General features: G+C 41.2%; 1 protein-coding gene across 2 annotated transcripts in view; it reads right to left on the bottom strand.

Moving 5' to 3' along the window:
- The window catches only part of NKD1 (naked cuticle homolog 1 (Drosophila)), a 112,324-nt gene that overhangs the window by 7,841 nt on the left and 76,970 nt on the right, over window positions 1-27,513 (bottom strand). Inside the window, exons 6-7 of one of the 2 annotated variants that reach the window (XM_014942189.1) lie at window positions 12,555-12,661; window positions 9,719-9,814 (exon numbers count right to left, since the gene is read on the bottom strand). In XM_014942189.1, the coding sequence (XP_014797675.1) occupies window positions 9,719-9,814; window positions 12,555-12,661 (203 nt within the window). The remainder of the gene's footprint in view (window positions 1-9,718; window positions 9,815-12,554; window positions 12,662-27,513) is intronic. The other variant, XM_014942190.1, reaches the window with a different exon arrangement.

Genomic DNA, 27,513 nt, shown 5'->3' with positions numbered 1-27,513 from the left:
TGCACAGGACCTTACAAGAAAGGGTTCATTTCTCTTTTCTGTTAACCCCCATTTTCATTAATATAGACTCTAGTGTAACTCACAGACACAGAAGGGAATGATTTAATTACATCCATGTTCTTCCTCATCAAATGGCATAAGATTTATGAAAAGGGGTAAATCATATCAAAGCAATAATAAAAGCACAAGGTATTGAGGTTCCCAAACTGTGAATCAGCAGAGTTGTGTTCTGCTTTTTCCTTTCTTTGGTTTCAATAGAACCCAGGGAGAACCATTCATGCTCCACTAAAAATTGTGTTCACATGACCAAACCAAATAAAGTAATTGAAGAAAATCTTGGACATTACACTCCTACTACTTCTTGGGTTTTTTTCTTGAGGTAGTTAAATGGTTGATTATAAAGAGGAAAACCAGTAAGAGAAGTGGCAGAACTGTAAACCCCCGGTCTGGAAAGAAATGACATCTGAATGTCACTCTACCATATGCATATCGGGGTCTAGCTTATTTTGCAAAATTCAAACCAGTTTTAAATTTACAATTTTGAACAGCAGAGATTATCCAGTCAGGCCTATTACAGAACATTCTTCACACATCTCTTTGAAGGCGATGGGACGTGAACAAATGCTCCCATGTCTGGCTATATCAGAAAGAACAGCAGCCAAATTCAATAAGCTAATCTTTTCCAAACACTGTTTAGTAGCTGGTGATGCTCAAAGGTCTCTCAGGTTGATCTCATCCAGCCAGGCTCAAATAGGGTACTGCCTTAAACGGCCAGGATGAAAAGGAGATCTCTTAGCTCGCTGCTTTTTCCTGAAGGGATTTCACCCAAATTGATCCTGGGCACCAACCTAAGGCCAAAGTATATGGGTCCTTGCAGGCTATAAAGATCCCATTCAACATATACCTGAGAATTCCTCCATGCTGGTCCTCCTATTCCTTGATCTATCGTGGTACCCGAGCGCTTTCCAAATGCCAGCAGGCACAAAGGAAATATCTAAATTATGCTTTGTTAAGTCTAACTGGGTCTGAGGATTAAGAGTTGGGTCTATAAAAATTCAAAACCTCCACAATTTTTCCTTTGCCCGTAACAACAGCAGTTTGAAGTTTAGTAAGCCTTAATGGGTCCATTCAAAACCTCCACAATTTTTCCTTTGCCCTTAACAACAGCAGCTTGAAGTTTAGTAAGCCTTAATGGGTCCCAGTACTTCAGTACTCAATATACTACACAGTCCTCATTATCTAACCAGCTTTAAAGGTGACACAGAAATACTAATTTCTACCCACACTGAATTTGGGGCAATACTGATCTTATGGCGAGGACAGTAGATGATTTTCCAGCTCAACAGGCAGAACGAGTAACTAAATCTAGAGGGTCTTATCATGTACCCTCTCTCATGTTTCTGCACTCGGCAGCATTGCTCCAGACTTGTGAGTTCAAGACAATACATTTATTAAAAAAAAGCCGAATTTGCAGTCTCTCCTTTAATTCCCCACTGAAATATTTTTTTCTACCACTGCCACAAGAGTTGAAACATATATGGGCTGTTACTACCGTGTCAGTAGCTGCTTTCCAAAGCCGAATTTGCAGTCTCTCCTTTAATTCCTCACTGAAATATTCTTTTCTGCCACTGCCACAAGAGTTGAAACATATATGACTAAATCTAGAGGGTCTTATCATGTACCCTGTCTCACGTTTCTGCACTCAGTACTACTTCAGTACTCAATATACTACACAGTCCTCATTATCTAACCAGCTTTAAAGGTGACACAGAAATACTAATTTCTACCCACACTGAATTTAGGGCAATACTGATCTTATGGCGAGGACAGTAGATGATTTTCCAGCTCAACAGGCAGAACGAGTAACTAAATCTAGAGGGTCTTATCATGTACCCTGTCTCACGTTTCTGCACTCAGTAGCATTGCTCCAGACTTGTGAGTTCAAGACAATACATTTATTAAAAAAAAGCCGAATTTGCAGTCTCTCCTTTAATTCCTCACTGAAATATTCTTTTCTGCCACTGCCACAAGAGTTGAAACATATATGTCCTTTGGACAAGAACCAGTGTCTAAAGCTTGAGTGAGGGAGAGACTGCTCAGTGACAATCTGGTGGACACCTCGCAGCTCTTTCTTTACGAACCAGTGTCTAAAGCTTGAGTGAGGGAGACACTCTGTGACAATCTGGTGGACACCTTGCAGCTCTTTCTTTAACTCAGTAGCATTGCTCCAGACTTGTGAGTTCAAGACAATACATTTATTAAAAAAAAGCCGAATTTGCAGTCTCTCCTTTAATTCCCCACTGAAATATTTTTTTCTACCACTGCCACAAGAGTTGAAACATATATGGGCTGTTACTACCGTGTCAGTAGCTGCTTTCCATCCTTTGGACAAGAACCAGTGTCTAAAGCTTGAGTGAGGGAGACACTCTGTGACAATCTGGTGGACACCTTGCAGCTCTTTCTTTAATACATTTCAGTTCTCACACTTCTGCTCTAATTTGAAACCTATCCAGATCTCCAAATAGACACAGACATTTCTGACAGCCAGCTTGAAGGGCTGGATTTTTATTTCGTCTATGAGAAAAACCTAACCAAGCAATAACATAAACAAACCACCAAACAAAACCTATCTGTTGCTTTATACACCCTCCATAAATTACATTCTAGCACCCTTGTGCTATCATCCTGCACCTCGATAACCCAAACCTTCCCATTCAGCAGGACACTTCAGCACCATCTGTATTCTTAATAGGGCCTTGTACGCTCAGCACTTTGGTGAATGGAGCCTCTCCCATAGGTTCCTTATCAAGTGGTGGTTAGCCCACATGGCATCTTTCTAAACAAACCACCAAACAAAACCTATCTGTTGCTTTATACACCCTCCATAAATTACATTCTAGCACCCTTGTGCTATCATCCTGCACCTCGATAACCCAAACCTTCCCATTCAGCAGGACACTTCAGCACCATCTGTATTCTTAATAGGGCCTTGTACGCTCAGCACTTTGGTGAATGGAGCCTCTCCCATAGGTTCCTTATCAAGTGGTGGTTAGCCCACATGGCACCTTTCCACACAAGGCTACTAGCAAGAGGTTATCAACTTTCAAGTGGTGGTTAGCCCACATGGCATCTTTCCACACAAGGCTACTAGCAAGAGGTTATCATCAACTCTTTCATTCACAATAATCTGTCCCCCTTCCTTGTTTTCAGCTAAGCCAGGTGTTTGCACAAGCTGATCATCTCATCTATATTAACTTCAATTGGCAAAGACAATAAGTCTTTACTCCCGCTGTCCTTTTGCATGAGTTTTTCTCAGTGGTGAGGTCTAACTGGGATACGCTCAGGGCCTTCTGCTCTCTAAGGGTCTTCCTCAACGAGCTTCTTGACTCAGCAGTTTGAGAAATACCCTGAAATGCTGTGAAGGAAGGCCAGATGCAATCTGTGTGTGACACATACTTGGCAAGTCGGAAATACGTGCACTCACATATCACATCAGGACAATCCCCATCTCTCAGCCAAACAGGCCCAAATTAACCCAAATTAATGTCTAGGCTCCAGACAGTTTCAGAGGCTGCGCAGAGGTATCAAGACACCTTTTGGCCTTACGCTCTGCTGCTTGGGCATTTCAGTGCATGTTTAATCCCAACTTCCTCCACAGCAAACTGAACCTCTTTGCCTTCTGGCAGGGAACGAACGTGGTCGTCAGACTGGATCTATCCCAAGATCGAGGTTAGGGATATCCATAAGTAACCGCTTAATGCTCAGGCTGATCTTTTAAATACCGACAACAACATCTGTATTATAGGATTCATTTACTTGTGGTCTTAATTCGGGGTTGGAAATTCAAGCAAACTGACAGTTCTGATTTGGTCAAACAAGCCTGCTTGGGTCATTCGCTACTCTCTCATCTACCAAGGGCAAGTAGGTACCAGCAGCCTGGACCTCCTGGTGCCTTCCAGTTACTGCTTCACAACTACAACATACACATTCCCAAGGCCCTGACCTGGTGGGAATGGACACATTCCCAAGGCCCTGACCTGGTGGGAGTGGTCTTCACCAATGACTTTTGAATGGTGACTAAAACTACCTTCTCATAGCCCTTTTTTAGCAGCTAAACCAGGAATGGCTTCTTGTCAAATTAGTAGCACCAGACCATGAAAATTTACGTTACAAAATTTTTATTTTATGGTTATGTCTGTATTTACCCCCAAAAGAATGTTCATCTTCTAGTAGCCTGCCAGGAGACTGAGGTAAATTATGTCCCGCTTGAAAGCTGCCCCACTGAACATTGTCTGCATTTAAAGTCCTTAAAGAACTGCCTAAAACCATTGACACGGCTTCACCTTCTACACACCAGCTTGTGCATTTCACACTCCTCCACAAATTTAGCGTCAAAGATCAAGAATAAAAGCTAGTGGCACTTTCCTCTCTTCTGGTACACCAACCAGCAGAGCATGTCTCAGAGACCACCTACCAAAAAATCTAACTTTTCTGCACAATGGGTTACGATTTTTACTACTCACATAATTTTGCAACTCCTTTGCTTAAAACTGCTCAGCTTTTCCCACACAAAAAGTTTCATCCCACATTTCTCAAATTTCCTCCCTTTTTACATGAAAAATATACAATAACGTATTTTTCAGTGTTTCCCCTTTTTCCGAAAATATAATTTGCTTGTTGTTTTGTTTTTACCAAAATGTACTTTTAAACCATTTCTAGTTAAAAATCATTGTGGATTTTTAAATTAATATATTAAATGGGTAAAGAGGATTAAAAAAAAATAATAAATTCTCTCCTTTCCAGCAAATGGATTATATTTAGAGGGGAAACAGGCTGCAGGAATCTACCTAACTTCTGAAGGGCTTCTAGCGTGCAGAATTCCTGCTGGGATAGCTACTTTAATCAAGCAAGAGAACTGAAACTATGACATTTTTCCTCAAAGAGGAAAACAAATGCTTGCTGGGTAGTATCCAAACAGCCAGCACATGCCATACCCAGATTTATTTGTGCCTTGCTTATTGAAGGCTACAGTTGGTTTTTCCAGGGCTGAAGGATTTAACAGTGTTAATCTGTATGTTTTTCACATCCTATTTTATCAAGCAGCTAATACAACAAAGTATATTAAAAAGAGCAACTTTAATGGATTGCCAGAAATACTTGCATTAGAAATACTGAAAAGCAAACAGTTAAGGCCACACACGGACGCTGCGCTCACACGTCTACCCGCAGAATACTTTACAGATCTCCAGTAGGAGATTAGCAGGAATTTAAAACATTCAGAGAAACCAATGGGTCTGCAAAAAAGAAGAACAAATGACACTGCAGTATTCTTCATTCCTTACAGAGCTCATGTGACTCAGAAAGTTCCTATTACAGGTATCAATTTTTTACTTCTAAGGAACATTAGTGGTAGAGGGATGACCCTACTTTTCCATTATTAGCATAGCTTATCATCCAAGGACTAGTTAGCAAACTAGAGACTCTGTAAAGGAAATGAAGAGGCTTTTCCAGTGGAATTAATTTAACAAAATGAGACATTTGCACAAAAAGACCAAGAAAAAAAACACCACCCAAAAACCCACCCAATCAAACAAAAAAACTCAAACGACACAACAATGACAATAAAAGAAATAAAAAAAACCCCTCTCCTGAATTTAATAACACTGAAAGAAAACATTCAGTGTGATTCTTTGTAACTTGTCTGCGAGACATGTCTTTGGCTTCCCTTAAAACCAAAAGAGAAACTCATATTTTCTCCTAATATTTCTCTCTGGCACAAATCCACCAAATCTAATGGCTGAAATGATGGCCCTCTGATACAGACACTACTCCTCTATCTGTTGGTTCCATTGCTGCTTCTGTATCTATATCATGCTGCTTCTAATGTTCATCATATGCAACATTAATACAATGCTGACAGACACAGGGAAAACCAGCACGTTTCAAGATAAGGATCAGGCTGATAACCAGTAGCCCCAGAAAAGCCAGTGTCCTTCCCCAAGATAAAGATCTGGTGCTGAATTCCAAATACAGAAATAACCTCAAACCTTCTCCCCCATTACTCAGGATATGAGCAAAAATAACTAAAAAGGGAAGCTAAAAAAAAAAAGAAACATAAGAGGAGAAATTGGGTATTTAATGTAAGATACAAAGAACATTTTGAGCATTAAAAATGCATGAAGAGAAACATCAATACCAGTTCATTACCTTTCCCTCAGAAAAAGAAAAATACAAATGTCTTATTTGTACTTTGTTTGTAGTCTGATTTTTACATACAGCAGGATGTTTTTATTGCAACATCAGCTTTGTTTGATCACATACGTTTTTGAATCATTCTTATTTGGAACCTGAAAGGAACTTCACTTGCTATCTACTCAAAAACTAGTCTAGAAGAAATTCCCTTTCTTTACTCCTGACAAGCAACTTCCTTGTGTGCTTATTCCTGTGCAGTCGCTCACCAAAGAAACTCAATTTTCCAAGAAAGAACTGATTGAGGAAAAAAAAAAAAAGGCTAGTGTTTATGAAGTATAATTACATTCAGAGAGTTCAATATAAAACCTCGTGGATCAAAACACATTAGTTCAATTATCCAAGTTTCAAGTCTGATTACAAATATCCGTGTGAAGATAATTACAGTGCAGCTGTCAGTTCTAAAAAGGCCTGCAGTACGTAATGAATTGTCCTCTTATGGCTTATGGAATGAAGGGAAACGTTATTAGCCAAGTTTTGTAATATACATATTAGAGCAGGAAAAGTTATCTCCTGCTACACCAAAAGGACTGAAAAATGGTCGCCTTCTATGACAGAAAAAGTAGCAGTTCAATAACATAGAGCAATGCTAATTTTATAATTTGCCATCCCAATAATTATGCTTTCATAATGGGCGTATCTCTTCAAGAAGCATGACTAGATCTGAATTTCTAATTACAAGGACTACGGAATAAGTCGTACAGACTCCAGGAGGAAATCAAAGCGGTATTAAGTTCTGAAGATGTTGTTAAGATCCAGAAGAAATTTCACTAAGATGGAATTTGAATGCTCTTGTGGTGATCTGTCATTGTGTAAAATCCAAGGGAAATTTTATCCAGTAACTAAATCCGTATCTTATTTACAATTTTGAAACATTCTAATGAAAAAAACATTTTGTCCACTTGTAAAATTGCACCCCACCTACATGTCTCTTACAAACTTCATTTAACACTCTGTATTCCTTTGGAAACTCTCTGGACTTGAAGTCCAATGCTTTAAACACGAGGACTTTGAATCAAATGAAATGGATGTGGGTGAGCAAATCACTTCCTTTTCCAGTGTCTCACTTTTCCAACATAAAAAACAAGAATGATAAGGCTGACTTCTTTTTGTAAAGCACCTTAAGGCCTACAGATAGAAATCTGACTTAAGAAACTTCATCTGTCTGTTAAATCCAGCTATAAATCCAGGAGACATTAAAGCGAAATTTTCAAAGAAGGAGAAAAGGTCCACACTGAGCTTTTCTCACAAGAACACTGGACCTTTGTTTAGAAAAGCTGACCAGTTCTCAAAGCATTTTCATCAGCTCACTAAATGGCACTGGTACAGATCAGCCCTCTTCCTCAGACTGGCCCTTCTGTCCCTGAGCCAGGGATGTGCTTCACATACTTTTAACTCAAAGCATGTGTTCCATTTATTTTAATTGAAGCTATTCACACGTTTAACATTCACCATCATTACCTCCTTTGCTGGACCAGGAGCAGAGCTGCTTAACAAAGGGCACTATCAAACCCACTACGTTTACTGTCAGTCTCTCAGGGGCTGATAGAACAAGAAATTGTGTGTCATATGAAGAGACTGAAATTCCTCTTTTGTGGCCAAGATTATCTATGAGATTATCTATCATTAGTCATTCTGGCACAAACAACTCTTAAATTGCATCTGGATTCAGCAGAAGACAACCAACAAGATGGATTGTACAAATGGCACTGGAGCAGCCTGCGAAAGAAGTGTGTAACGTAGCTGGGAAGCTCTGCAATGGTGCACACCATTTGTTTCTATCTTTGGTCCCATGTAAAGAGTTGAAAATTATCAACCTATTTGGCCCCTTGGTTAAAAGAATTTTTTTTGGCAGAGGTTCAAGCCCGAATATAGCAACCTCCAGACCTCAGAGCAGTATAATTTTCAATCCCTGCACAGATTTGGTTTCAGTTAAGCTGCAGTCTGCTCTTGTAGCGGGGAGAGGTAGAATTTGGCTGTAACATATTCTCTAAGCACGGTCAAATTAAGCTCTTTGGTGTACCACATAATCACAAATAATTATTGTATACATACTTAAAAGCATATTCTCGTTATGTTCAGCACATGGAACTCCCACTGACATTAATGGGAATTCCATGCCTGGATGTAAAGGACACCCATGTGTGTGGGTCTGGGTTTTGTGTGCTTTTCCCCTATTCTTTAAGAGTCACGATAATCTTGTAATGAAGACTTAGCCCCGGGTCTCTCAAACGATCTGGGTTCAATCTGCCACTAGGTTCTTGTGAGACTTCAGGCAAGTTATTTCATTTTTCTGGTCGCTGTTCCCCATACATTAACAAATACAATAGTACTTCCCCACCCCCCGTTCTCCTTGCCCTCTCCCTCTACATCTCATTGTCCCGTTTGAAACTCTGGACTTGGCCATCTGCTTATCCTCCTACATGAAGAGCACAGATTTCATTTGACTATTCTAAGCACTATCAGAGTAGAGACAATAAAAAAAGCTCAGGAATGATCTTCATATACATGTTAAAAACCTTGAACAACCACCACATTTGGCAATTTGTTCATAAATATCAAAAGAGATTTGCTTCAGTATGAAAAATTTCTGCCCTCCTTTGGTATATAAGGCCACTACCCTTTCAGTCTTTACTCTATTCCTTTCAATCAATTCTTAGTAATTTTCACAGACACCAGCAGAAGAGCAAAAAGAGACAAAAACTGTCAATTTTCAGCTGATTATCTGAAGGCATGGGAGGCAGTAAACACACCACACACACACACAAGAAATCAATGACAGCACATTGCAGTAAGTATCAGTAAAAGACATTCTTCTAGAAGAAGTATCATTCAATTCGGATAGAAATAATTCTGAAAAAGGACCGTAATCTATACATCCTCTTATTTGGCTTCTTATTTGCACAGGAACTATGACTTGAAGAGATCCTGATAACAGAACTGGCACCTGGGTATGCTCTGACAGCCATTCGCTATGGCCATCCAGCAAGTATTATCAGTGCTATTTATACTTGGAGGGAGAAGGCAGAGATCAGCCCAATATTCACGAAAACAACAGAACAGTATAGTTAGTCCTACTGGAAAGAATGTCAGAAAGCAACCTTGCTATTTGGTTAGCTTAACTCTGAAAAGCAGGATAGGAGCCAGAACAATATACATTTGCAGGGGTTTATTTTGACAATGTGTTTAGTTGTTCAGTTGTTTCAGATATTTTTCCTCCTCAAACGCCAGTACTATTTTTTAAAGGCTAATCCCAGATATTAAACAACAACCAGCTTAAAAAGTGGTACAGTACATCTGAAAACAGTAAACTACTGGTGGGATTGTTTCTAGGAGGGAAGGGTCCATGGAAACTGCTGTTTAAGTTGGCAGGACACCTCTATTTCATAGAAGAAAAAATGTTCCTGTTATAAAACACGTCTCTTGTTAGCAAACGCTGCACACAAAGGGGCAGCTGGACTTTGCTTACCTCACGTGTGACTCTTCCGTTGTTATCAAAGTCATACAGAGTGAAGGTCCATTCTTGCCTGTTATCTTCCTCTACAGACACATCACACTGCAATTCCTAAGAAACATGCAAAGAGCAGCTGATTACCTAAAGCAAAAGGCCTGTTTGCAGAGGAGACTCTCTGTAGAAGGAGGCTGCTTGCTTTCTTCCTTCCTCCTTCCCTGGTGGGAGGAAGCCTTCAGGATACATCCCGGGGAGGCCTGTGTCCACCACACTGAAGGAGTCTCATCACAACCACACCATAATCCTAACTCCCTTGGGCTAGACCTCGGGCAATCTGCGAGATGCTTTCTACTTCCTTGTAGAAAACACAGAAAGGTACAAGGAAACTACTCCCTGAAGCTCTTGAAATATAGTAAGATTTCCCACTATAAAAGTGGGAAAGAAAACTCTGCTTAACTGGGGAAGAGAAAGGTAACAGAAATAGACTCACAGAGCGAGGCGGGACACCAGAGTGCCAGGAGGGGTCATTAATACAAAGTGGACATATGGCACAAATCCCCACCAGCCAGACCTGTCCTTGACACAGATATTTGATACCCAAAGGTTGTCAGAGTTAGTGTGGTCCAGCATCGTGCCACTGCAGCTCCTGGAAGGGAGCCTGCCTCCGAGCTGGGGGGTAAGAACGACCCGGGAGGGAGTAGTGCCCGGTCCTTATTTTAACTGCGCTTTTGTTAGTGAGAGTGTGATCTGTGCAAAGCCTGGAAGAACCAATTTGTCAAAGGGAAAAAAAAAAAACCCACACATTCTCAAACCAAACCCAAGACTTCAGTCAGGAACAAAGGATGCACTTTGACTGACTCCAGTCACCTGGGTGCAAATCATTTGCTTTCTCTCAAGACCTGCGCAATCAAAATTATCCAGAGCCGCGACAAGGCAAACCAGAAGAGTTACAGTGCAATTAAAATGAAAGCCACCGTATGCAAGTAAAATAAACAGCTCCAAATAGCTTCGGCATGATAGAGCTCAAAATACCTGGTTGATCTTCTGACTTGAAACCAATTCCCTACAGCAGTTCCCGGTCCCCCCGTCCCCTGCTGAGTTCAAAGGCAGGCTGCTCCCCGTTGTAAGGAGCCCGGCTGAGCGCTGCCAAGTGCCCCACACTCGACTGTGGAAACACAGTCTCACGTTACATAAACATTCCCGGCACCTTAAAAGCCAAATCACATCCACCTCAGATTTAGCCCTCGTGTCTCAACGCTTGCATTGCTGATTCTTTTATACCTTTGAAGCATTTACCAGCCTCTTAGCCCCTAGCTTACATCGCTGGAAAACTTTCATTTGTAGAACAAGGGGAAAAATATCAATACTTGGTTTCTTGCCACATATTAATACTTCCCTGTCCCCACTGCCTAACACAACATCTTTATGTGAGGATGTGCTCTGCTTAGTTAAGAGCCATGGCAACCTTCCCTGCATTAGTCATGGAGCCTAGTACCAAGTGCTAACCTTTATGGCATGCCAAGAACTACTTGGGAACAAACACAGCCTTTGCTGGGACCGTGGAGCTCCAGCTCCTCTGGCACCAGCCATGTTGACAGGTGTCCTCCAACGTTCAAATATCAAGGCACCGTTAATTGCAATTTATCATCCCTTTCCTGCCTGCAAATGCCTGCTACTCAAGGTAGAATATAAAATGTGCCCAGAAAAAAAGAGGTATCGCTGGGCAACAAAAATTAATAGGCAGGAAAAGTCACCTCCCCCCCACAAGAAGGCACCCAAGCACCTAGCAACACCTCCGCTGCCGATGGGGAAGCTACCTCCTTTTAATCAGCCTCCAAACAGTAAAAAATAAATCATACTAGACTAGTAAATCTGCTCTAGAGAAGGAAACAAACGCTGGAGCCATGCTGCAAGGTGGCTGCATGGGCTTTTAAATAACAATTGAGGAACGCAAAGCTCATTACTGTGACAGGCTGACAGCACTGAAAGGGAGAAGTTTGCCACATCTGCTGGAGTGCAGAGAGATGAAAATTCGTGCCGTTTCTTGCCGGTACCGGAGTATCTTCCTCCTCACCAAGACAGACAACCCTCTAGCTGGATGACAGCATGTTTCAATACTCACATTTATTAAATCACTCCCTACATAAACAAAACCTGCCAACAACACACAATGTCTGGCAGTTTTATGATGTTTGTAAGTCTAGAAGGAAACAGACCATCAGACTCATTGCCCTCCAGGATTCTTCTCCTCCTGCCATGTGATCTTATGGATTTCCCGTGTAGCAGGTCAGGGTTATTTCACTTTGGAGGCCCAGGCAGAGCAGACTGATGGTTATGGAAGCTTTCACAAACACTTTTACACTAGGTAGATTTAACCAACTGCAATAGTCCATGGAAGTGCATCTCAAGATTTGATAACATTGATTGATAGCTGGCATAATAAATTACTAACGAAAGGATCACAGATAAAGGGTTAAACCAAATGCCTCCTCCTACTATAGATTTCAGATCCTACAGAGGAATGATCATCATTTGACCTTCTCCAAACCTGGAAATAAATCTCACTAATCACCTCATAGGGAGCACCAATAGCCAGAGACTGGCTTGTGCCAGTTCTGCTCCCTCCTAGACCCCCTACAATTGTTGGGAGCTATTTGTTGGGAGAATCTCACTAATCACCTCATAGGGAGCACCAATAGCCAGAGACTGGCTTGTGCCAGTTCTGCTCCCTCCTAGACCCCCTACAATTGTTGGGAGCTATACACATGCATCAGAGGGCACTACTTGGTCCATAGGTTATTTTTCTACCATAATTATGTCAGCAGAGTGAAACTTTAAAACATAAAGAACTTACTTCAAATTTCAATTGCTTCTTGGAACCTGTGCGTGTGTCACTTTCTTTTTCTGCTTTCTTTTCATCTCCACTGCAAATTCCATCTGTCTTCTCTGGAGGCAAAGCCACTGCGAAAAATATATTTAAGAAAAAACGCTCATAAGGAAATGTCAAAGCAGTCTCATATTTGCAAATCTGTCTTTATATTTAGGGTGAAATTGATTTCAGCAAACTTGTACGAGAGGATCATTATACTTGATTTGCTTTTGTGTTCGCTACACATCTGGGATAATTTCTGCAGACAATCTACCACCAGCTCTTGGTACAGAGCCTCTCCTACAAACATCACTACTCACAGGAAGTTCAAACACAGTATTATGAGACTATAAATCAGCAGAACTGTTACTGTAAATAAGTTGAATAATTTTGCAACATATTGAAAGTTTGTGACATATTGCAAAAACACATTGCATTCACCAGCAGTGAATGAAGTACTGAAGCTGAAAGGAAGTCCTCATTCTGTTTCAATTTCACTCTTCAAATATACACAAACATGACTACCTTCCAAAAAGGTAAAAATACCTGCCAAAAAGGTTAAACTGCATTTTTGCAAGTACATATGAAAAAGTATATTTTACCTAAGTTTCAAGTTAAAACATTTGCGCTTTCATAATCCAATAGCACTTGTAAAGAGAATCAATATTAACATCTCTCAGATATATATCACAACATCTCATAAAACGTATCAGATATGTAACAGAGATATATATATACTTCTCATGTGGATTAAAAGACAAATGGCCATGAAGTTAAAAGCTGTGCTTTGGCTCCTGCAGAGGCACTCAGCCTTGCACATGATGTAACCCTATAGCTGAAGAAAATGAATCCTATATTCATTATGAAAATAGACAGATTTTTTAACCCTACCCTCAAATGTTTTAGATATGAATTTTTATACATCCACATACCTCTGCCAGCAATGTTATACCCACACTTCATCAGGCATAGCAGTAATCCTGCCTACTCCCCCAAAAATATAAGATATTCCAAGAATGTGTGTCTTAAAGTCAGCATTTTTTCTCTTGCACTACAGCATTTGCATTTACCCAAAGCCTTTATCCTAATGCTCTGCAGGAGTCATTTCTTGGGGATGCCTTTGTAAGTAAAATCTCATGTAAGTGCCAGTTCAGTAAAGTCAGATTCCTTACAAAAAAGGAGACTTGATCCCCTCCAGTTCAGGATGACCCATTTCAAACCGCATTTACTCTGTAGCTTTTCTGGTGTTCAAGCATTACTGAGGGGCCTCCCAAGCACTCTACAAGGAAAGCAAGTCACTAACATGCTAGAAATTAAGATATTATATTAGCCATCTGTCAGCATTTTCTTTAACATTTAAAATTGAACAATTAGCTAAAAAAAAATTAAAAAATAAAATTATTCTACCCTTACCATAGCTTTATACTCTCAAAAATTCAAAAGCTACAATTTCTGCCACAACATTCACATTGCCACACTGCAATATATCACATTTTCTAGTCTGATTTCTTTGTTTAATTTTAACACTATTCTATTACCTTTTTTTTTTTTTTTTCCAAACTGTGGTACACTAGAAAAGATTCTGGATGTGCAGGAAAGGAAGGGTCAATGAGGTAGGAATCCTAACCTTCGGAATTTGCTGACTTTGATACTTATTTGCAGTTTTGATGTTATACTAACACCAGCTTCCCATCATACACACGTAATTTGCATTGTACAAATGCAAGTAGACACGGAGTTATTATACACGTACTCACACACTGATACACTTTGATTTCTACTCGAAGCCATGTCAGGACTCCCTACACTAAACATATACTAAGCAGAAAGGTCAGCTGAAGGAAGAGAAACCTCACTTCATGGCAGTTTCTTCCCTTGTCTAGGATGTACCTCACTTCATGGCAGTTTCTTCCCTTGTCCTTTTAACCCAGTGTTACCAGATGAGCAGGAACTGTTTATTAGGATGGTTTTGTACAGTGTTTATCATAAGGAAGGCATATATTAAAATAGATACTACTTACAGTACAGAAATTTCAAGTATATCTGAGGACGGGCCATTTGCTTTATACTCTGTCCATAAATACCATAAATACCTCCGTATTCCTGGAAGTTCAAAGCTAAAGCCACAAAAAGACCCCCGTACAACAAGAGACACTACTTGGTTGTCTACCTTCATCCAGCTTTGTTGTTTCACTCTAAAATCACCAAGAAATGAAAAGGTAATGGGGGCCTTCGTAACAAGCAGCATCACATTGACACTGGTTCTTCATAGCTATTGAATACGGCCCTAGATTTCGAGTTGCTCGTTTGTACCAAGCTGATAGAAACATTTCTATGAAGAGCTTTTGCAATCCCTCGCAATCTTGCTCCAGGGAACATGAAATAAATAAAAGCCGGGTTGGTATGACCCCTCATCTCACTGGAACGGTGGAAAACCAACTGAAAAAGAAATTCACCCCTGTTATCACACATCCTTTTCAATGTCTGAAGGCACATAATGGCCCAAAGACTTCTCCAGTGGTCTTCTGGCTGTTAAGGGACAGCATCGCACATGACGTTGGCACGGCAAGCAACATTGGGCTGAGAGCACTGAGGAGCAGAACCTGCACAAGGTGACTGTGCCCTGCCCCAGTGGTTTTTTGGGGTTTTTCTGTCAAAATGAAGTGTCTTCGAGACCATTCCCTCCCTTCCATCACCACGCTCCTGCGCTGTGCTGCAAGCTGCCGGCACGTGGAATGGAGCACCAGGGCTCCCCAGCCCACAGGGTGGCAGAGAGGAACGGCAGGGGGTCACCTTCTGGTTTCAGGAACAGCCCTTCCAGTGGCACGTTTAATAACCTTTCTGGATGTAGAGTTTGTGTGTTCAGATAGGAAGCTTTCACTTTAATGTATAATTTATGTAACAGAGGAAAAAATGTGCTCTGACAAATTAGTCTTCTCAAAAAACAAGAGTTCAACTATTGGGGAAGGAGGGGATACATCTTGCAGTACACTCCTTGAGAGAGTTTAAATACTGTATGCCAGAAATTATCCTCTTTGAGCTTCGCTGACCTTTGATCTGAAGAACTCATTGGCCTTGCTGCTCTGGGGAATTATCCTTTGAAATCAGTTACTCATTTTGGAGCTCAGATGAAATGGGGAAATCTGGTGATCTCATCCTGATGTCAAGTTTCATTCAGCAAAGAAAAATGAAATCTAAATGAGGAAACTTTAAAGGGGAATGTGGAGGTATTAAAAAAATATTTACGAGTGATCAAATAATGTGTCTGTGCATATATCCTCATGTGCCTTACCCAAACCCAATGAACATTTAAAAATACATGCTGGAGTACGACTGTTTTGTCTGAGAAGAGAAGTACAAGCGTGTGGTATCTTGTTTCTATACTTAGTTTTGACTATTGACACGGGCTCCATTTCATGAAGGATACAAACACATGCTGAACCTACTTATAAATAAGATGAGAATGTCTGCTCGGGACAGTTAAAACTGGCAGCCTGTAAACAGAGATCCACCCGTGAGCCGCATGCCAAGGCTCAGAGAGATTCACAATGTGAACTTCCTTTCAGCTCTGCCAATGATATTAAAGCAGAGCAGACAAGATAGCTATCTCAAAGGAATTAATAGACTTGTGTTTCCAAAGTCCAGGCCATCAGAAATAGGTCCACGTACAATATATCATCTGTGCAGGAATACTCACTTACCTCCCCGCTCAGATAACAAGTCCTGACAAAGAGAACGCGCTACAGAGACAAGTACCCAGAGAAACCTACCCTTCTTGTGGGAATCCACAACTGGAGGGGAAAAAAATAAAAGAAAGCATATTTATTGCTTCTCATGGGAATAACCATATGCTCTCAAAAACAATGTTCCCTACAGAATGTTTCATGAATTGAAATACTGCATATGTTTTCTTTATGATGTTCTTTTTTTCTTGTTCATTATTAATGGCCTTGTATTCACTTCTATAACCTTAAGACACTATAAAAATGCGTCTGGACAATATTTGAAATTGGAAAGACAATAAAGGAAAAATATTAACTTGGAAAAATTGTGAAATACCATTCTTTCATGAAAAACAAACTGACTGGCTTAAGTGTACTAGCAGATGTTTCTCTCTAAGATTGTTAATTACTACCACCCAATTGCTCGTAATTGAGGTGGGGGAGGAAGAGAAAAAGAGAATGAACACCAGTTTAAAGGTATTAAGACTCATCCCTGAAGAATTAGGTCTTTTTTTTTTCCAGAGGTTTATTCATTCCTAAGAAAAGAAGGGGTAGTAATTCCAACTCTTCCTTAGGAATCATCAAAAAAATCCCAGAAATGATGTAAAACTGATTGAACGAGCATACAATACTAAGCTTCAGACATCCAAACCATTCTTCACCGACCTCCATCCTGTGTCTGAGAATACAGGGAAAAAACAGAGCGCCAAAATACAGCTGCAGTCAGGTTGAAAAGTGACTGTTTAAACTTTCACCCTCGCTCAGGTGGCTTGTCATTTCAGATTTCTCAAAGGCTCATTCAAGCAAAGCACCACGCTCTCTAACAAATGGGCTTCTTTCTCAAAGTAAGGACAGTTTCACTCTACTTTTCAATTGTACTTAGCATTATAATCAGATGGATTAAGAGGATCATGTGGCCAGAAACAGAAAAGGATGCAACTCTGATGAACATTCAGGTCTAAGTTCCAGCCACCGTGTCCAAATGTGCCCAGCAGTCAGGAGAACTCAGGCTAGAGATGAACTACTTCAGAGCCCCTTTGGGATGACAACCATTCCAAAAGGTATGTGATGGATCCCAGGCCCTTAACTCAGAAAGCAGAACTATAGGAGAAATTATGTGATAAATTATGACTGGACATTACCATTATCGTAGCGTCAGGGTCCTTACGGTGTAATTTTTGAGAGAAAGCAGAGTAAAGGTAAAATTGGAGAACTGACAAAAATGCCACCTATGGAAGTCAGCATCTGGCACACATGAAAGCAAACCCTTTGAAGTGAAATAGTATTAGCTTTCCCATCAAGTCAGATAGCCTGGATTCCACAGCAATTCTTTAAAACTACTACTAGAAACAAAAGGACAGAATCATCTGTATGGGGGGAAAACCAACAAACCACACACTATATCCTGAGACTTGTGGGGGAGTAGGATAAAAGGAAAATTAAAAAATGCAGAGATATATCATGGAGGTGAAGTCATAAGCACTTCTGTAACAGCTCAAAGTGAACTCCAGGAGCAATATGGGACTCATGGAATTGTGTGTCTAAGGGCTGGTCCAACCGAGCCCAGCAGTAAAATTCCTACTGACGTCAATAGGGTAAGGGTTTCACTTCTAATTTACAGATCTAGCAGACACAGCAGAACTTAAAAATCAGAGACCACGAGGACCAAAGGGATAGAAAGAGAATTAACTGTGTTATTTTTCCTGAAGTCTCTGATGTCTAAATTATCTGGTTCTGTCAACATTTTTTTCATTGCAAATCAGGTTTGACAAACATAACTGACATTCTTTGCTGACTGCACGACAACAACCAGAGCAATAACAACTCTGTTTGTTTCAAAGTCCAAATTGAGGAGTCATCCTTTAATTAACAATTACATTCACATTCAGATTTCACTTTTAAGTTCTCCTGGAGGCCATGGATTAAGAAATATCACCCCCATTAAGCAGATATTTTGGTTTTATTCCACGGAGTTGATTGAAATACATCCCCAGTGGAGATAACTTTGCTGAAGCGAAAGTCCTCTTCTCCAGTGGCAAATGAACATGGGCAGAATCGGGCCAGGAAGGGAGTAACATTCCTGTTCCACCACCACCAGAATAAGAGCATAGGAAAAAAAAAAAAAAGGCTCGTCCTGGGTCAGTGCCAAAAGCATGTATTCAACTTTCTCTGGCTGAAAGCTGAAGCTGATGAATTAGACACACCCTTCAAAATAACAAAGATCAAGCTGCCTTCTCTGAAACTTACTGTAGGGAAATTAATTGTCCATTTTAAGTCCAGTGGGACAAGTCAAAACCAATTTAGCAAGAACCAAGAACCATACTAGTAGTGCTTTGTACTGGGATGGGTTATTTCAACCTGAAAGTATGGAGAGAAATCATGTTCTTCTATTTCACTGTTTCCTGTTGATGGTGAGAATGCAAATTACAGGTCCACACCATGGAATGGGGAAAAAAAAAAAGATTCCTGATGTCCTGATGTCACAATTCCTACTGCCAGCACCCGACCAGGGGGAGAGAGTCAGGCACAGAAGAGAGGGGCAGTGACTCAGACCATGTGATGGCTTGCAAAAAAAAAAAAACCCAACAAAAATAGACAAACAAAGTATGTTTTAATCATTCAGGCATCAGATAATGATTCTAACTGACAAGTCACACTAGGACACTGGGGAATTGCTAAACTGAAATTTGCTCAAAAGTTCAGACATTTTCCCTCCTGAATAAAAACCAGTCAAACTTAAAGGTCTGTGCAGCACCAACTCCCTGAAAGCTTCAGTTCCTTTTGCCAACCCCAATAATTTGACATATGTAAGCAGGAATATTTCCAAGCCTTGACACAGAATCACTGGTTTCTCTCTAGGTCTGGCGTCTTTTTTTTTTTTTTATACTAGTAGTGCTTTGTACTGGGATGGGTTATTTCAACCTGAAAGTATGGAGAGAAATCATGTTCTTCTATTTCACTGTTTCCTGTTGATGGTGAGAATGCAAATTACAGGTCCACACCATGGAATGGGGAAAAAAAAAAAGATTCCTGATGTCCTGATGTCACAATTCCTACTGCCAGCACCCGACCAGGGGGAGAGAGTCAGGCACAGAAGAGAGGGGCAGTGACTCAGACCATGTGATGGCTTGCAAAAAAAAAAAAAACCCAACAAAAATAGACAAACAAAGTATGTTTTAATCATTCAGGCATCAGATAATGATTCTAACTGACAAGTCACACTAGGACACTGGGGAATTGCTAAACTGAAATTTGCTCAAAAGTTCAGACATTTTCCCTCCTGAATAAAAACCAGTCAAACTTAAAGGTCTGTGCAGCACCAACTCCCTGAAAGCTTCAGTTCCTTTTGCCAACCCCAATAATTTGACATATGTAAGCAGGAACATTTCCAAGCCTTGACACAGAATCACTGGATTCTCTCTAGGTCTGGCGCTTTTTTTTTTTTTGGCTGTTGGGTTTTGAGGGAAAAGTTTTTTACTATCTCCTTACGAAAAAAAAGATTTGTTCTAAAGATGCAGCTACAAAGGACAATAGGGTCTCTCTCTGCGAGCTAGGGTGTAACTCATGCATGCTTAAACACTAAACCTAGATTTCTCACACTCTCGTTGGAGCAAGTTTGCTGAAGGGAGGGAGTTTGCTGAATTTTGCCAGATTATGATTCCCTTTTCCAATTAGTTCCCCAACTGGCTGCATTTCATCAACAGCAACTGCCAGATTAAATGCCTTACTTGACCATCTTCACCCAATACACTTTGATGTTCAGTTCTCAAGCTTCAAAATACCTTTTGGATGAAGATCAGACAGCACTAAACAGAATTACTAATTAATTAAGCAAAGTTAAATTTTAAACACTGTTTGTTGTGTTAGCCAAAAGCCTGAACAGAACAGTCTTTTTTTTCCCTTCCTCATCGGAGATCAAAGAAGATCGTTTCTCCCTCCCCTCCCCTATCTTAAAAAAAAAAAAAAACAAAACCAACACGGAGGGAGAAAGATGGGGCGGGGGGGAAATCTCCATCAGCTTTGGTCAGAATAGTTCAGGATGATACCTGTAGCAGCACGATTTGTGTTTGATCAATGGGCATATCAAAAGCCACATTAACACAACGCAATCTGCTGTAACTATCTGTATCATTTAACATGGGTAAGTACTTCTTAAGAGAAAACTGTCACTGTCATATGGACCACTTACCACTCTCTAACAGCATTATGTGTCCCTGGAGCTCCAAATGGGCCTGCAAAGTGAGGAATTCTGTTGCTGAGCAGTGACAGATGGGGACACCGACTGATCATTTGTGACTTAAAGCAAAAGAAGAAAGACCTCTCTTCCTCTGAAGATGGCCGTACACTGATTTTGGTTAGTAACTGGCAACAATTTTTCTTTTTAATTTTTCTCAGTGTAAGTTGCAGATATGTGTGTTCACACAGGATTTTCTGTCTCAAATTTTCTTTGTCTCTTTGGATTTTTTTCCCCTGAGATTCACAAGGGAAGAAAAAGAAGGAAAAAAAAAAAAACCCAGCTGGTATATAACCCCCTATTCAAATGAAGGCTGAGTAGGTAGTGTTATTAATAATGTAGGCTTTGATATCAACTTGCTTCCATCTAACTTAGATGTTCAATGGGAAAATCGTGTTGCCACCATCTTTGCTATGAAAATAGGGCCTCTAAAGGTACATGAATTGTAATATTAATTTCATCAGAATTGCTTCCCATGAGGAAGAATGTCACTCTGACCTTCACAAAGCTGGCCTTTCGCAGAGAGCAATGTTTTGGACCTGTACTGCAACATTATTTTGGCTCTAATGAATCAGCTGCACATCTGATAACTCTCTCATAGTCAACATTCAGTAGCAGGTTCAGTGTTCCCATCCTCAGAGCCCCACATGTTACTCTGAGAGGTGGGGGACAGCAGAGATTGATCCACAACACAACTGAAAAGCAATATAGTGACTAATACTCCAGCATACACGTGTGCAGGTACAAGCATATGTCTCTTTCCCTTCTCATGTTTATGCAGGGGTGAGGAATGGTACTGAGGTGATACACCACATACTGCAAAATACACAGAGAAATAAACTTCATCAAGGCTTGACCCAACCGAATGGTACTGAGGTGATACACCACATACTGTAAAATATTCAGAGAAATAAACTTCATCAAGACTTGACCCAACCTTATTTAAAGTCAAGAGAGCACACAGGATCGCACCATAACAAAGAACTCCCACAGAGCAAATGCAGGTAATTGCTCACCATTTTTAATAAGTGTAGTGAAGTCTGAAGACCACAACCAGAGATGGAAGCCTGCAGTGCTACATACTGCTCAAAGTGCAGACGAGGAGATGGTTTGGAGCACGTGCACGGGAGGAGCCAGCCCTTCCTATTGCTCTAGAGAGCCCACATGTTTCACAACTCAAGATTCAACTTCCCTCTTTGAGCTACCCCTTTGGTGGAAACCCCTCCAATATCCTCCTCCACACTGTCATTGTGAATTTTTGTTCAAACACAGCGTCTTGAAAGCTGGGTGGCAATCCCTACCTGGTAGTGGGGGCAGCCACCCCTGCAGGTGCCCAGCGCAGCTCCCCCAGGGTCCTTCATCTGAACATGGGTTTGCCAAGAACATCCTTCCCCACCTGGATGGCTCCACCCTCTGTAAAGACTCATTAAAATAACCAAACAAGGGCCTGCAGCACCATGCTTTAACTTCATGCCTCCAAATCCTTACGAGGGACTGTAACTCCCCCCTAAATAAACCTTCTGTGGACAGAGCTCCGGGCTGCCTTGGCTCCCCCTTGGCCACCCCCGGCCGTGGGGCACAGCAAAGCCCCCCCGCTCCTCTGGAGCCCTGTGAAAATTCCTCGGGCAGCAGCTCTTTTACTTCTGGATATTTTGTTTTACAACTATTTCTTTCCTCTCTTCTTGTTACCGTTACAGTTTTAAATCCTTTTCGGTACAAAGTTGGGCACTTTGTGTGACATATTTTACTGGTGAAAGGACCCGGATCACTGGATCAGATTTCTAAAGCAAGAAAAAACTGATTACTGGTATTTTTATTTTTTTTTGGTAGGCTGGGGGTTGGGACTTTCCATCTAACAAGAGCAGCTGGACTCCAAGACCTTTCAAGAGCAGAAATGTTGCTTCAGGTTCATTTCCACAACCCCATAGTGCTGCATTTATTATTTGCTTTTACTCACAAACTAGTTGTGGTTACCAATGAAAAAAAAAAACCCTCTTCCAAACAAATGACATTTTATCTTTTTCTCCACAGGAGAATAAGGTTGACTGCTACTTGTGCTTTGAGGTTTGGATATGATTGAGATGAAACATCTGTTAAGAAAAAAGGTGTGGGGGGGACTTTTTTTTCTGCTAAAAATATCGTGCCTTTTTTTTTTTTTTTTTCCACCAAACTTGAAACATGTGATGAAATTCAACTTTTAAAATATAACCCTGGAGCTACTTGAAACTATAAAAGTCTCCTCAGTATCTGAGGCAAGTCAGAATTTCCACTGTTCAAGCTGGGCTTTTATGAAGAGCAGACTTTAGAAAAAGCTGTAATCTGTCTAGGTAACAAAGGGCACTTGTTCTGCCTGGTGAGGTAAAACTTTGGGTTTCTGTAGCTACTGCAGCAGAAGTGGAGTTGAAGCACACAAAAGCACCCTGACTGATACACACTTTGAATTTGGAATAGCAACGGGCGAAAGCAACACTCTTTTCCCTGCAAGAGCCTCTCGGAGCCGGCGTGTACGCGCTGGGGTGTTTGTGGGGTTCAGCGGGGTGGCAGGTTGTTGTGTCTGAACCAGCCAGCCCCAAGGTGCAGGCATCTCCCCAGCTTTACGCCTCTCTAGCCCTCTGCACAAAACAAAGGCTCCTAAATTCTAGTCCAGAAATGCAAGAATTATTTAATCCCCTGATAAAGTGTATCCTCCCATGAGGCATTCCGGGATGTGGAATCCCGACGGGCAGGAGAGAGGGAACATGCATGTGGGGTCCAAACAAAAGCTTAGACAGAAAGGTCCCAGCAAAGGGAGCTCTCAAACTGGGCTGCCTGGATGTGTCAAGGTCAAGTCAAATGCAAGAGAACTGGCAACTTTAGGAATATCCAGGAGTTGCAGCAGGAGATATTGTCTATTAAAGGCAGCATTCGAGGTTTCTAAAAATGAACCTAATGTTTCATGTAAATGCAAGGGATTTGAAACAAATATATTGTCTTCTGAAATAGCAAGGGCCAAAACTTCTTTCAATTACATGAGCACAAAACTGGATTGATTCCATGAACACCAGCATGAGAGTATTATCTGGCCCCAAATCTTTGCCTGGAAATATGCTCTAGTTTCACATGGATAAAAAAAAAAGAGAGAGAGTCACAAGAGAGTCAGAGAAGAATGGCATTTTGACTCACTTTTCAAAAACATGTTTAATAAAACCTCCACGAACTGTGGTCAAAGCTACAAGAAAAATAACTGGTAATAATCGTTGCTGGGAAATTAAAAGTAGAAAAGGATCTTTGTTCTTCAAGTAGAATAAATGAAACCACTGGTATTCATCATGTTTCCAAAGAGATTGTTTTCAAACTCCTGACTTGTTCCCATATTTCATTCTTTGTTCTTGGTGGTGGATGTCCTGGGGCAAAGTTCAAGTGGGTTTTCATCCCGCTGCACACCTAGAGTCACGCAGCTCTATCTCTGTGCCATACACTACTCAGAGATACACCCCAGTCCACCAGGTTGCCAGGGTGTATGTGGTGGCAGACCCTGCCTCCCAGATGAGTGACCTCTGCAGAGGCAGGAGAGCAGGACAGACGTGACCAGCTGTAACCCAGCCACCTCAGGCAGTGGTAAGGGTTGGAGGTTCCTTCCTCCTCTGAATCACAACATTGACAGCCCAAGGGAAACACCAATGACCAAGACTCATTTGGTGAGTCCTGATTACTGAGGCCTAACCCTTTCAAGCCTCGTGGAGAGATCATGGGTCTCATGTCACTGGCACCCATTTCTCGCCCCTATCTCAGTCCCACTGATCAGTAGCTTCCCCTCACTGGTGTGAGCAACCAGTTGGGTACCACCATCTGATGCCTAAGCACCACCCTGACGCTTCGCTCACCTTCAGGATGTGGAAGGCAAATGCAAGAGCCCTCCTCCCTTTGATGAGACCTCCCTAAGCTATGGACTTTTACACTTCGGTCACCCTGCTTCCCACACACCCCCTGATCATCTGCCTCTCAGATGCCACAAAAGCAGCTATCAAGCAGCAGCTTGATAGATTTGCAGACATAGGTTTTCAGTGGCTACATCCACAGATGACTCCCTGCCTCCTAGCAGACTAGTTCATGACTACCCCAGAGCTGGGAGTAAATGAATATTCTTATTGTTAATTGATTATTATTTTTTAATAACCACTCAGAAAGAGCATTAGCTTCTCTGTCAAAGAAGAAAAAGTTGCCAGCCCTAGGTAGAAGGAAAGAGTATGGAAAACCACTATTGTTATAAATACCAAGCATGCATATAATACTAAAGCTTCCCATGTTTAAGGTGTTCATAAGGATCAACTCTATGCTTTTTTGAGGTGCTTGTTCACTTCCCTTTTCATTACCTTTTTTCTACTGAAATGTTTTTTATACATTATACACAATTAAATTAACATTTGGCTTTCTTCACTGTGAAGAATAGAGACCTCTTGTAAGTTTGGAAGGTTTTCTTGTGTACTATACTTTGAAACCCTCTCCCGTGTTGTAAGGTAGATGCAGGCAATCTCAGGCTCTCTCCTCAGCTTTCCTCAATCAAACATGCAACTAGCTTGTGTTCAGGCACGACAACTTTCCAGCAGTTTAAAACGATTGGAATACAGAGACCAAGGTGAAGTTATTCCTTAGAGCATGTATGATCTTCCCAGTCCAATGCAGAGGATTAATAACCCAGAACAAAACTCTCAAACCATAGACAGAAGACATCAGTACCCATCTGGCAGCACTGGTAGGAGCTGGTGGGCTGTGGGTTAAAGAGAGTGATACCCTACACTCAGGGGACGAGCTCGGCACGGGCAGCAGAGCACATACCCCTCTGCACAGCGTGAGGAGGAAAGCTCACCCTCAGAGGTGACATAACAGCCCACTTTTCACTGCCTTTCTGTGCTCCGCTTGCCAACATGGGTGGGAGCTGTTAGACACTGTAAAGGTCCATTTGGAAACACCTGGAGACCACTAACTCATTACACACAGGCCATGGACAACCGTTGGATGGCAACAGTCTTTCATCACTACTGACCTGGCTGCACTTGAAACAGCAGCTCGAGAAGTAAAAGCTTCTGATCCAAATACCAACCCCCCTCAACTGGAACAGCTAATGTTAAGAAACACTTGTACAATTTTATATATATATAATTTTTTTTTTTTTAAAGTGCTTTATGCCATAAGATTTTCCTCCCACTCATGGCAAACAGCCTACCTGCTTCTTATAATTTCCTGGATCTGTGTATGACCACAGGAAAACTTCTGCTAATCCTACCAGTCTCATGTTCTTTGGTGACTTTTATTCTAACTGCCAAACTAAGCAGTTTTCTCTTGGCACTCTCCACTGCTCTCTTCTTTTTCTTTTTTTTTATCCCCCTCATGTTCTTTGGTCCTCCTTCCAATTCACAGGAACCAGCTTATCAGCCTCCAGCCTCGGCCAGGAGGAGCTGTTTGTCAGATAATGGTGGCTGGTGCCGGTGGGTCACCCTGAAGCTGAAGGTATTTTTCAGAGTTGTTTCGTGTCATATTGAGCAGTAGGAAAGGGTACAAAAACCTCTTGCCAGCCAAAAAAAATAGAGCCAGTGAGCCAGGCATCACCAGTCTGAGGTGATCACATAGTGTATGCTCAGCTACAGCAGATCCATGGTAAGGGGGCAGGATTAGCAACAAGTCCTTAAAACACAGAGTTCCCATACAACATCCCAGAATGTTGACCACGAGAGCACTTTTAAGGTAGAATTATTAGCACTCTGTTCACAGTATCAGGGATGAACAGGTATTTGGTCCCAGAGAAGGGACCTTCATTTTCTGCAAAGCCCCAAGCCTGCATCAATAGTACCAGGCAAGTAATAACAACAGTGCTGAGACAAAGTGTACAAGGTGCAATCTGTAAAAACACTGGCATTTCACATACCTAATACACATTAAATCATCTAAGCTTTAGAAAATAAATTAAATAACCATCATAATTGAAGGCATTAACTAGAAAGGAGCGTGCAGTTTGAAATAACTGCCTTTTGTTACCCATTCATAGTCCAGCCTAGCACAATACATGAATTTATTTCAGCTAAGAGATTATCAAAGTATGGTACAAAGTGTCTCACAGGCAAATAGAAGGTTAGCTAAAACTAATTAAAATGCTTGCCCAAGTTTTCCTTTGCTGACAAGTTTATAAACAATTTGGGCCCAAGCACCACTCCTTACCCCCCCCCTCCTCTGAGCTGACAACCCAACAGATATTCCTATGGGGGGTGAAGCACGTGCAGGTGGGGGGCTCCAGGAAGACAGGCAGGTAATTTCAGCAGCCTCACACCACGAAAAATCATTCTTTACTATCGGTTCCTTGTTTGCTTATCAGTCCTTATTAAAGTCCAAAAAAACCAACACAGCTCTTTGTGGTGGAAGCTCTGCTAACCACACCTCAGCTCCCACCTGACCGCAGACTCCCTGGACGCTGGGTGGAGGAAGAAGAGATGAAGGACTCTATGTTTGAAATACATACAATGATATTAAAAATATAATTAATTATTTTTCTGCTTTGCTGAATACAGCATGCCTTACTTGAAGGTCTAGAAATTCCATAATGTTTTCTAAATGTGTGAGAAGTGCTAGAAGTAGCTCTTTTACAGATATGATAGACTTTTTTTTCTCAGTAACAACATGTGCTTTGAACTCTGATGGAGGGGTCTCTAATATTTATGGGCAAGAAGATGACCTGAATAATTTTGTCCTTTGTGGTATCACATGAGGGAACATCTTACATTGTCAAGGGATTTGGATACATCTGGTTTGGGGAACATATCAAAAAATGGGTTGCCTGATTCAGGTCAAGCTCTTTCACCACTTTCAGCAGAACTTTGGGTATCAGGTTCAGATAAGGCACCAGGAAGGCTTGGATCTTCTCCAGTCTTCTGTTGAGAGAATAATAATCAAGACATCACCCTCAGCTGACAAATGAAACAGGGAACAGATTGCTATCAGCATAAGAGACAGCTCCTCT

Source organism: Calidris pugnax, unplaced genomic scaffold (assembly GCF_001431845.1).
Source record: "Calidris pugnax isolate Ruff unplaced genomic scaffold, ASM143184v1 scaffold28, whole genome shotgun sequence".
NCBI classification, from domain to species: Eukaryota; Metazoa; Chordata; class Aves; order Charadriiformes; family Scolopacidae; genus Calidris; species Calidris pugnax.
Note: the sequence above shows the minus strand (reverse complement) of the source record. Positions and strands in the feature narration are given on the sequence as shown.